Source organism: Hyperolius riggenbachi, chromosome 7 (genome assembly GCF_040937935.1).
Source record: "Hyperolius riggenbachi isolate aHypRig1 chromosome 7, aHypRig1.pri, whole genome shotgun sequence".
Lineage (NCBI taxonomy): Eukaryota > Metazoa > Chordata > Amphibia > Anura > Hyperoliidae > Hyperolius > Hyperolius riggenbachi.
Window position 1 is genome coordinate 144,982,072 of NC_090652.1, and position 12,447 is coordinate 144,994,518.

At 40.0% G+C, this 12,447-nt stretch overlaps 1 protein-coding gene across 4 annotated transcripts in view; it reads left to right on the forward strand.

Moving 5' to 3' along the window:
• The window catches only part of MRTFB (myocardin related transcription factor B), a 422,849-nt gene that overhangs the window by 175,594 nt on the left and 234,808 nt on the right, over nucleotides 1-12,447 (forward strand). For all 4 annotated transcript variants that reach the window (XM_068244719.1, XM_068244722.1, XM_068244721.1 and 1 more), the window contains one exon: nucleotides 761-969. In XM_068244719.1, the coding sequence (XP_068100820.1) occupies nucleotides 822-969 (148 nt within the window). In that variant the 5' untranslated portion in view covers nucleotides 761-821. The remainder of the gene's footprint in view (nucleotides 1-760; nucleotides 970-12,447) is intronic.

Sequence of the window (12,447 nt, forward strand, 5' to 3'; positions counted from 1 at the left end):
AGTTAATTGGCTTCCTCCTAAATTGGCCCTAGACCATGATACATGCACTACATGATGCATACATAGACATAGGACTATGGTAAGGACTAGATTGTGATCCCCTCTGAGGGACAGTTAGTGACAAGGCAATAAACTCTGTACAGTGCTGCGTAATATGTCGGCGCTATATAAATACTTAAATAAATAAATATGTACACTCCTAATTATCATCCAACTAACTGAAGCACCTGACTCTATTTTATCCTTCAAATGAACTGATTATCAGAAATGTCCAGATACATGCTGTAGTAAATGAATAGTTGTATGACTGCAGTCGTAAGCATGATTCGCCAATGAGAACTTCAGGCTGTCCTGTAGTTATTAAAGATGGTTGTGGGCATAGGAAAGCAGTAGCACAAAAATCATTAACCTTCCAACAGGATGACTGGTGAGCATTACAGACCCTTGTCTCCTCGTAAGCAATTTGTGAGGAAAAAAACCTAGTTGAGGTTTGCTGGAGCATTTATGTTCTCATTGTTCCCCACTGTTCTCCACCCGTAGTAATGATGGAGCATTTCTGTTCTCATTGTTCCCCACTGTTCTCCACCCGTAGTAAGTCATCTCCTTATACAGCGCAGCAGGGCAAGCTGCAAAGATTCAGTACTTTATTCATGGTTTAATGGATTTTTAGTAAAGTTTCCTGGAACAGATCCGTAATTTTTTTTTTTTATGTAGTCATTTATCACTAAGCCTTTATCTCTAACATTCTGTATTTTTGTAGTTACTTTTACAGGCTTGGACTGCAAACCTCAACTAAGATTATCCTTCATCCTTGAATTACTATGGACCACCAACTGGCCCCGGACAAGGAAGCTGGGGCTTCTCTCCACCTGGCCCCCAGTCCTCAGAGTGAAGCTGTTGCCCATGACTTTCAGGAGCTGTCATTACAGCCAGTGCAGCACTTACTCCCTCTGAAAGAACGGAAGAATGGTGAGTACTTTAACAAGCACCCGTAATTCTCTAATGTCGGATTCCAAATTTTATGTAGTGGCATTTTTAGATTTTTTTGTATTATTCCTGATCCTTTTTATAGTCTTGCTTTTTAGTGGGTTGGATGGGGAGGTTTCTTCTATGTGAATTTTTGGTAGACTGAGTGAACACACCGTTCTTGCAGAAATAACCTGTCTACAAATGCATGAGCGCTGGGAGTTTTTGAAATTGCATTACAAATTGCGTTTGTAAATCTCTTCCTTTTTTTCTTTTTTCTTTACCATAGCCTGTTAGAAGAGTGGTTTTCCCATCCCACATATGTTCAAATAAATGTATGAAGAAAGGGTAAACCAATTTTTAATCCTCATAGTTTATATTTGTGTTACCAGTTGACATGCTACTACTACTACAACTACTACATCACTCTAAAATTAATACCTTGCATTCCCTGCAGTATAAAATATATGGAGATGTTAGTTTTATTTTGCAGTAGCAGCTCCACAGATTTTGAATCTATTTCATGCTGAAAATGATTCAAAATCTGTATGCAGTGTACGGGCAGCCATTGGATCCCTCTCTGATCAGATTCGATCAGAGAGTGATCTATCTGTTGGTCGATCTGGTGGCAATTGACCACTGTATGACTGACTTAAGGATGAATTTCTACACATCGGTTGTGATCCTCATGCAAGAAATTGCATGCATTATTTTCTTCATACAATTTATTGTGTGTTTTAGTGTGAATGGACTTGCATCTCTGTGGTGCCATAAGAAATCAATATGCAGGATTTGAATGCATACAAGTGCATTGTGCAAAAATAATTACTGCATGCTGTCAGTTTTTTCCTGCACTAAATCGCATCCAAAAATGTGTGTCGTGGAAACCATGCATTTCAATGCGTTTTTTTTGGGTACTGGAAAAAGCACGGATTCACTTGATATGTAAATTGGCCGTCTGGGCTGGGCCCCACTAGAGTGGTATTTTGATAGTTTAGAGATCGTTTTCAACCACTACTGATTTCGTTAAACGCTCTGCCAATGTAAATGAATGTGACAGATTCCACTAGAGCGATTACGATTAGGCAAATCACAATCGCAGGACGTGCAGCATTTTGGGAGCGCTTCCATTCTAATTAATTGTACAGGAGCAGGGAAATCACTCCTAAAATCGCGTGCAAAGCGATATCACAAATTTACTAGCAATTTTGATAACTCTTTGTAGTGGGTCCCAGCCTAAGAGAGAACTTCTCCAGCTGTCAATGCTGGATTGTTCTCTCAGCATGCGTCCTAATCAGCAAGTTCCTATAGGCATTACTCATGTGACTACAGACCTGGAAAGACTAATGTGAAGATTAAGAGTTCAAAATAACAACCTTTTTGCAATGCTATATATTTCCTGCAACATTGAGAACAATAATCATCTTAGACACAATATGTGATGACAAATTCTGCTGAGAACTTTTACATTTGGCTTTGGGCCAGTTTGAATTTCCTTTTTAGAGAAGTAGATAAAGCTTTGTTTTGGGTAATTTATTATTTATTCAATAAATATTTCTCTTTTAAAGTCACAGAACAGATTTGCTTTCATATAGCTTTACTAATTTGGACACCATGTTTTCCACTTATACTACAAACTCCAGTTCAACTGTAACTGTAAACTCCAAGCACAGTGTAGAGGTTTTATTTATCGGTTTCTTTGTGACATGTAGAAATCCTACAGTTGAAATGTTTAGTCAAAATATAACTTTCTGAAAAATTGTGATAGATTGTTCTGCTACTTACCTTTTGATACTTTCAGCCGCTGATTTTTTTTTCACAATTCACAAATTTGATTAGTGCAGGAGGTGGGACATTATTTAGACCAGTGGTCCTCAAACTAAGGCCCGCGGGCCGAATGCGGCCCCCTTAGGCTTTTTCACCGGCCCCCCTACAAAATGTAAAGTCCACTGCATCTTTAAATATTGGTGTCTCACAGATAGAAGAGCAGTGTTTGTACCATCAATCCACAGGGAAGCCAGCGAGCAGTAATTTGCTGGCTTCCAATCCAATTCCGCATCAGGTGACACTGCTGTCCAATTGGACGACAGGTTGCTCCAAGTATGCTTCACTGAAAAGAGGTTTTTTACTATCTGCGCATGCTGTATTGGGGGCTTAATATCTGATTTGGTTAAATGGGAGACAAAAGGGCTGCACATGTAAACAGGTAATAGTTTACACTACCTAGGTTCAATGCAAAATGGGAGAGTTCATATACGCTCTACCCCCCTCACCTCCAACCAGTCGGTGCAGGATCTGGGAAGCCAGGCCAATCCAAAAGTACAAGCAAAGAAGGATCCGCAGGCCAGACCAGGTAGATGAAAAAAGCTGACAAATTTTATTTGAAAAAATTCCACAAACAGTGCAATAAAAGAGAGACAGAATAAGCTAACGCGTATCGGGCCTACAATCTGCCCTTAGTCATAGCTAAAGTAAATCTGTCTAGAACGGGGCTTATATACAGGTGGGGGGAGGAGTCCCCACCCACCCACCAAAAAGCCGAGATCTTAAAGGTGCAATACATCCATATGTACAAAAAACATGTTACAAGCATACTTAATAACAATAATATAAAATTTAAGAAAATGTAAAAAAGTTACCACTACATGTATATAAATACAATATATGAAAAAATTGCATATAATAATATATACTGTATGAATTATATATACTATATAAAGGGGAAGGAGGGAAAACCACCATCAGCATGGGAAATAAGATCGCAGAAAATGTATAAGTACAAAAAAATCACATACAGATATTAATGCGTATACACTAGACTCAGATCCCAACGCTTATTTAAACCATCTGGCACACGAGTGCCCATTCGATGGATCCAATAAGCTTCTCTCCTAAGAAGTAAACCATAGATATCCCCACCTCTGGTCGGACAGACAACACGCTCCACCCCTTGGAAACTTAAGGTCGAAAGATCGCCCTTGTGAATGGTTTCGAAATGTTTCGAAACAGACGATTTCCGAAAAGTATTCCAGTTTGTTCCGCAATAATGTTCCGCTATTCGGGCTCTAAGACTACGGGTAGTACAGCCTACATATTGAATGCGACACGCAACACATGAGATCACATAAACAGTGTATTTAGTATTACAATTAACATATTGCTTTATTGGAAAAACTTTATTACCTGAGAATGAAAAAATTGTGGTGCCTCGCCTATGACAATGGCAATAGTGGCAGGTCGAAAAACCACAGGGATATGAGCCCACCGTGGTAAGCCAAGTAGGTGTACGCATAGACGAGGGGGATCGAAAAAGGCTGGGGGAAAGGATTGATCCTAAAGTACGGGCCTTTCTAGCAGAAAAACGACAACCACCGTTGACAATCTCTCTAAGCTTGGAATCTGAATGTAGTACAGGGGTATATTGTTTTACAATTTTCGTAATCTTGTCAAACTCAAGGCTATAGTCGGTAACAAAAGTCTGTTTACCCACTCCAACATTATTCCGATTGGCACACTTTAGCAAATCAGAGCGTGGTCTTCTAGTACCCCTAGAGCGTCCCACAGCCAATTGTCGTTTGTTGTACCCCCTACACTTTAGCCTTTCCTCAACTAACGAGCATTCCTGGTTAAGCTCATCTGTGTTTGAGCAATTTCTGACTGCCCTTGTAAATTCTCCGGTGGGAATGGCATTGATGGTATGCCTGGGGTGACATGAATTTGCAAGTAAAATGGAGTTGCCTGCTGTCGGTTTACGATACGTTCGTGTCGAGACCCTATGGGAAATAGGATCTGCGGTTAAAATCAGATCCAAATAATCAATTTTAAGGGAATCAGAGTTCATAGTAAATCTCAAATTTAGATCCTTTTCATCATCCCCAAAGATGCGGAGCTCCTCCCACCAACCCATGTATAGGTTCGCAAGGGAGGGGGAAAATTTTTGGGTTGGTGGGAGGAGCTCCGCATCTTTAGGGATGATAACCCCTATGCCTGCCATATTATTTGGTACGGCAGATTTATTGACGACTTGCTTTTGGTGTGGGGGGGTCCTCCGGCCCTCCTGGGGGACTTTCTGACATATGCCAATGAAAATGATCTAAATTTGAGATTTACTATGAACTCTGATTCCCTTAAAATTGATTATTTGGATCTGACTTTAACCGCAGATCCTATTTCCCATAGGGTCTCGACACGAACGTATCGTAAACCGACAGCAGGCAACTCCATTTTACTTGCAAATTCATGTCACCCCAGGCATACCATCAATGCCATTCCCACTAGAGAATTTACAAGGGCAGTCAGAAATTGCTCAAACACAGATGAGCTTAACCAGGAATGCTCATTAGTTGAGGAAAGGCTAAGGTGTAGGGGGTACAACAAACGACAATTGGCTGTGGGACGCTCTAGGGGTACTAGAAGACCACGCTCTGATTTGCTAAAGTGCGCCAATCGGAATAATGTTGGACTGGGTAAACCGACTTTTGTTACCGACTATAGCCTTGAGTTTGACAAGATTACGAAAATTGTAAAACAATATATCCCTGTACTACATTCAGATTCCAAGCTTAGAGAGATTGTCAACGGTGGTTGTCGTTTTTCTGCTAGAAAGGCCCGTACTTTAGGATCAATCCTTTCCCCCAGCCTTTTTCGATCCCCCTCGTCTATGCGTACACCTACTTGGCTTACCACGGTGGGCTCATATCCCTGTGGTTTTTCGACCTGCCACTATTGCCATTGTCATAGGCGAGGCACCACAATTTTTTCATTCTCAGGTAATAAAGTTTTTCCAATAAAGCAATATGTTAATTGTAATACTAAATACACTGTTTATGTGATCTCATGTGTTGCGTGTCGCATTCAATATGTAGGCTGTACTACCCGTAGTCTTAGAGCCCGAATAGCGGAACATTATTGCGGAACAAACTGGAATACTTTTCGGAAATCGTCTGTTTCAAAACATTTCGAAACAATCCACAAGGGCGATCTTTCGACCTTTAGTTTCCATGGGGTGGAGCGTGTTGTCTGTCCGACCAGAGGAGGGGATATCTATGGTTTACTTCTTAGGAGAGAAGCTTATTGGATCCATCGAATGGGCACTCGTGTGCCAGATGGTTTAAATAAGCGTTGGGATCTGAGTCTAGTGTATACGCATTAATATCTGTATGTGATTTTTTTGTACTTATACATTTTCTGCGATCTTATTTCCCATGCTGATGGTGGTTTTCCCTCCTTCCCCTTTATATAGTATATATAATTCATACAGTATATATTATTATATGCAATTTTTTCATATATTGTATTTATATACATGTAGTGGTAACTTTTTTACATTTTCTTAAATTTTATATTATTGTTATTAAGTATGCTTGTAACATGTTTTTTGTACATATGGATGTATTGCACCTTTTAAGATCTCGGCTTTTTGGTGGGTGGGTGGGGACTCCTCCCCCCACCTGTATATAAGCCCCGTTCTAGACAGATTTACTTTAGCTATGACTAAGGGCAGATTGTAGGCCCGATACGATACGCGTTAGCTTATTCTGTCTCTCTTTTATTGCACTGTTTGTGGAATTTTTTCAAATAAAATTTGTCAGCTTTTTTCATCTACCTGGTCTGGCCTGCGGATCCTCCTTTGCTTGAACCTAGGTTCAATGTAGTTTTCTACATCATATTATGTATACTCCGGCCCCCCATTCGTTTGAAGTATGTTGACCCGGCCCTTGACCGAAAAAGTTTGTGGACCCCTGATTTAGACTGTTCTCCATAGGCATTTTGTTGTCTAGCGAGTGATGTCTGTTTTATCACAGTCAATCCTGGAAACCTTTTAAGCATGCCTAGGCACCTTACTAAGTGTATCCGAGATCAATTGTGAGGACATCACTAATGGCCTCGTCACATACAGTACATTAAATAGTAAATTTTTCCCCTTAAATTGTTTTTTTTCACCTTCTGGTGAGGGGGATAGGCGAAGTATATTAATTTACAGCTGCGGCTCTCCTAGTTCCTCCTGGGAGCGCCTCTCCCAGAATTGTAAGCACGCATAAAAATGCTGAAAAATTACGTTTTTTTGTGTTTGCCTTTTCAGGTTGCCTTTACGTTTTGCATTATTTTATGTTTTTGAGGTTTGCGTTTTTGGGGTCGTGGTAGGCTAAATTTGATAAAGACATTTTCAAAAGTGGGTGAGGTTTAGCTAGGTAGTACTGTTACTTTGTATTTATAGTGCTGCTGTTGCAATATATAGTCAGAGGTGTTTTGTTTTGTTTTTTGAGGGTTTTTTTCTGGGTTTCTTTTTAGCTCACATCTGCTTTGAAGGACCCCAAATGATCAACAAGTAGTATAAAATGTAGCTTTGGATTACAATCACTAGTCATAAAACAGGTGTGGCAAGCACAAAAAGTCCAAAGGTAATGTGGTAATGTCGAGAAAGACATAACGTATGTTTCATGGCTTTAACAAAAGCCGCTTCTTCAGAGGTAGTTTTCATTGACCATGACATATTACATTGCTTTGGATCAAAGGCAAGCCTGCTTTTTATAGAAGCATATTGAAACCTATGAATAATGGCTGATAAGTATTCCAGTGCTGGAGGGACATGACTACGGAGGTATTCAACATTTATACTGAGTCGGCGTGGGTCACTAGTGGCTCCATTCATTATTTGCAGCAGGCAAATATTGACTCTAGTTGGCTTCCCTGTAAGCTGAATGCTGGTGTCAGCGCAGGAGCATCACTATGTTATGACCTACTCATTTCAACCTACTTTACTGGCATAGAGAATACCGTCTGTGTTTTCCTTGGCGTTTGTTTGTAACCCTCCTCCCACGGGACTCTGGAGCGAGTTTTATAGCTGGCATTGCTCATGAAAAGTTTGTACAAAAGAATATAGCGGTTTCTGACTTCTTTTCAGGTTAGCAGTTTCAGATGCAGTGACTGACAGCTCTGTAGATTTCCAGCAGTGCAGCTTGTTTCTTTTTTGTTTTCCCCTTAGTCACGGTTTGTTGTGTAGGTTTCAGAACACTGTAACAACCTGCATCCTGTCATTGTGTTCCTTGCGTGGGATGTGAGTAGAGGACCAGCTGGGATGGAACACTGTGAAGTACCAGTTACAAGGTTGATAAACACAAAACTTTAATGTAATCAAACAGTGAGAGCATCATTGCACTTTGTTTCTTTCACGTGCAATGAGACGCATTTGTTGAGTAGGCAGAAAACTTTCTCTGATCGAGACAGCAAGCAGCGTTCCCTTCTCATGTTTGTTATTTGACATCTGTGATTAATTGCTGATTATGACATCATTCTGCTGGGTTATTGGTTCACTTAGGGATGAATTCTCAGATCTGTTTGGTTAGGAAACGTTAATCGTGGTAAGGCTGCAGTACATACGTACACATTGTGTGCTGGCAATTAAGAAGATGCTTGAGATGACAAATATCTCACGTGTGTTTATTACAGAACATCAGCGTTCGCTTATATTTTGCAATCTATTGCAACCCCGCTTGCAAAACAGTTGGGACGCTTTGTGGAATGTAAATAAAATCAAATATGAAGATTTGCAAAACATCACACAGACAGATTTTTTTTTTTTTTTTTAGTAAATACTGAAAGGATAGCATATCACATGTTGAAGCTGAAAAATGTGCGTTCATTTTTGAATTTTATACCAACAGCACAAAAAAAAAAGTTTGCACAGAGGGAGCAAATGACTCCAAGGTCCTTTTCTCCAAAGTTTTGTCCTAGGTTATATTTTCACACTTCATCAATAAAAATGCATTACCAGCACGTGAGAAAATACTAATAATTTTGACTGTGGTTTTTCACCTATTATTTGGTACTTTTTCAATCGCAGCGTGCTAAAATTGTAACTGGTCATGAATATGCCAGCGTAATTAAAAAATCCTCAAAGAATCCTCAAAAAAATGGATTTTATGACTCACAGTACATAATATTAACATTAAGAGAAATGGGAGCAAATTATGCATGGCAAGGACAAGACTGAAATGCAATATTAAATGACCACGATATTTGGGCATATATATTGTATGTTCCACCCTCTGCCCAGAACTGCTGCATTGTAACTCCCTACTTTGGAACTCCCTACCACACCCAGTAAAGAACAGCCCCTTTCCTGGAGTTATTCAAATCCTGACTGAAAAGCCACCTGTTTAGCCTGGCATTTCCGGACTTATAGAATTTTTCCTCTGTACCACAACTTACCAATCAACCAATGATTGGTCTGAGCCATGCTTACGCGCTTTGAGTCTTAAAGCGGAATATAATCCTGCATTTCAACTTTGCTCTAAAATATTATTTACAGCATATTATATGCAAAAAGCTTTTTTTTTTTTTTTTTTTACTAGACCAGCATTGGAAGGCTTAAACACAGAGGTTTAAAGTTCCGTGGAGAGCTATGCAGAAGTTCAGATAGATACATTCTATTTAATTGAATGTATCTATTGATAAATGTTACACACTCTTTGGCTGTCCGCCAAGCTCCTTCTCAGTGAGAGAGAGATGAGTCACATTCAACACTTAGATACATTTATGTAAACAAAATGTATCTATTTCAGCTTCGGATGCGACCAGACGCTATGCGAATAGACGAGGATTACAATCCCACAACGTCTATACATATTATAGCTCGTATTTGTATTTAGCAACAGAGGGGACCAAGGGACATATCCGCACTCACCCACCGCAGCATGCAGCGAATACCCTGGAGATTGGGAGTTGAGCCAGCTGATTGTAATCCTCGTCTATTCGCATAGCGTCTGGTCGCTAAGCGACCGAGTAACGCGTATGTGATTGGCTGGACGCGAGGGGGCAGAGTGGTTGCCTTACGCGTCATGCGGAATATAGTAAGTGACGTATGCGGAAATAAGGAGGTGGATGGAGGGAATGTCCGCGCTTGCGTGACTGCAGAGCTGACGGCGGTAGGAGGTATCCATACATTGCTAGTATGAGAGTGGGAGGTGTTTCTCTTGTATGATGTCAGCAAGGGGCGTAGATAGGACATGATTTGCATGTTATACCTGAAGTCTTCCATCAGGTCCGCCGGCGGCTCCATGCGTCTGAGTGGCTGCGCCCTGGTCACCTGGTCTTTGTATATAGTATATAAGGAAGGATTTTATTGTGATTTAATGTGGATGACTGGCTATACAGCTTGAGAAAGGGCAGATAGCCCGAAACAGCGGAGCTGTCGCTGACTGCTTGCATGCCATGATTTTTATGGAATTTGAATAAAGAGCTTTTATACTGAAGACGGTGCTGACTCATTGGAATACTATTGGAGGAGACGCCTGGGATGCACAGGTGACTGGAGTCCTTAGCACGTCAGAATTTTCCCTGGTCCACCATTGGTGCTTGCCACATACTACTCTACCTGGTTGCATATAATATACTGTAAATAATGTTTTAGAGCAAAGTTGAAATGCAGGGTTATATTCCGCTTTAAGGGAGAAAAGCACTTTACAAATGTCAGTTGTTATTGTAGGTGTTACTTCTTCTTACACTGCACTTTTGAACGACAGGAAGCGCCGCCGAAAGATGCCATATGCAATTCTGTTTGCTAGCAGAAAAGCAGTTGAGTGAGACCCCACGTGACGCCCATCTGAACCGGCCCTAAAACTCATACTGTAATTTGAACATGGTCTACTGTTTTAGGAAGGCCATATTATACTTTTCAGTGCTTTTAGGTTCCTTTATGCTCACTCCAAAGGCATAAAAATATGCAATTCACTTGTTCTCCTTAGTTTTCTCCAAGTTGATGTTTTAACACCTAAACCCTCAGCAAGCAAGAAAATGCATAACATAATTTTTACAGTAACTTTTCTACTACTTTTATTCACTTTTTACAATTGTGCATTGCTGTAAAGTTATTTTAAGTAGAAGATGAAAAAATATCACCTAGGAGAAAACTCAGGTTAAAAAGTGAATTGCATATGGGCCTTGGTGTTGATTCTGCTCACTTCGAAACACACTACTATGTACCTTGTCAGCAGTAAAGTTGTCACCGCTTGTGATAAATTTCAGAATGTAAATGAGGGTGAGGAAAGATTTTACCGTGAGCAAACACTGATTAAATAATAAGAAAAAAAAGTAATGTATGGGGTCCCAGTATCTTTGTCCAGTCGGGGTCAGTCAACGTATGCACAATGCGGCTGCACGAGCTCCTCTGTCTCACTCACGCGGCCAGGAGAGTTCTGCACCTGCTAGTAATCCCTATCTGCCGAAGATCCCTGGACCCTGTACGGAAGATCGAGGAGATGGTCAGTGCTGAGGGGGCTGGAGGAAGCCCCAGGTATGCATGTTTTTTTTTTGTTTTTTTTATTATCGCGTCTCTGGTTTCCTTTAAGCGATGCACAGGCAAAATAATATTTCCCTATTGGTCGTTTTTATTTTTGCTCATATATTAAAGTGCACACATTTCTACTGTAAACTTAGCCAGAGGAAGGAGGGAACAGGCATACTTTACAATTTAGACCTCCTATGTCTTGCACCATAAAAAATACATTTTCAAAAGTAAAGAAAAACAACATGGCAAGACATGACAGTCATAAGACTACAACATGTATGTTTTTCACAAGCCTACTTTGCTTTAGAGGATTTAGGCACAGGCTCACTTTAAACTGGATGCCACACTTGAAGATACTGAGATGAGTAGGCCTGGCAGTTGTCGTAATATATGCGTGGTCTATAGACTAACTGACCTTTTTTCTCCCCAATAAATCAGTGTGAAGAACAGTAATGATCTGCTAAATGCAATAATCACAGCTTCAGTCTAAATTTTAATTAACATAAAGCAAAATAATTACGAGATTTAGCTAGCTATATGTGCCCAAGTGATCTTCCACTTACACAAAAATAAACCATCCGAAAATGAAGATTTCTCAAGCACAGTCATAATGTGCTTCCCAGGCACTTATTCATGTTTGGCGTGTTAAATTTTAATTAAAAGCAGCTCAGCGAAAGATTATTTTCGGTTATTATGTAAGATTAGACATTGCGTAACTCTGTATTGCATTAAATAACTACATTCTAAATTTCTGGTACTATTTTATGGCCTGTGGACCCAACCAACAGCATTTCTCACACCACTTTTGTGTCTTTTTTTCACATCAGCAAATTAACCCTTAGACCAGTGTTTCCCAACATTTTATTGGTATGTACCACTTTTAAAACTCTGTACTCACCAAGTACCCCCTAGCATAGTAAACATTATCACAAGTACCCCTTAACAAAACCATACCATAATCCTAGTACTTGATAATTGGCTCTAAACAATTTCCAATCATTTACTATTGCTTTTAATTACGGTAGCTAAAATACTAAGTTGGTGTTGTTTAAAGAAGATTTATCCTTGTCTAAAATTCTAAATTTTTTATTTTTGGTTAAGTATATCGAGCCCAAGTACCCCCGGAACCATCAGAAGTACCCCCTGGGGTACGCGTACCACACGATGAGATCCTAGGCATTAGACTGCATGCA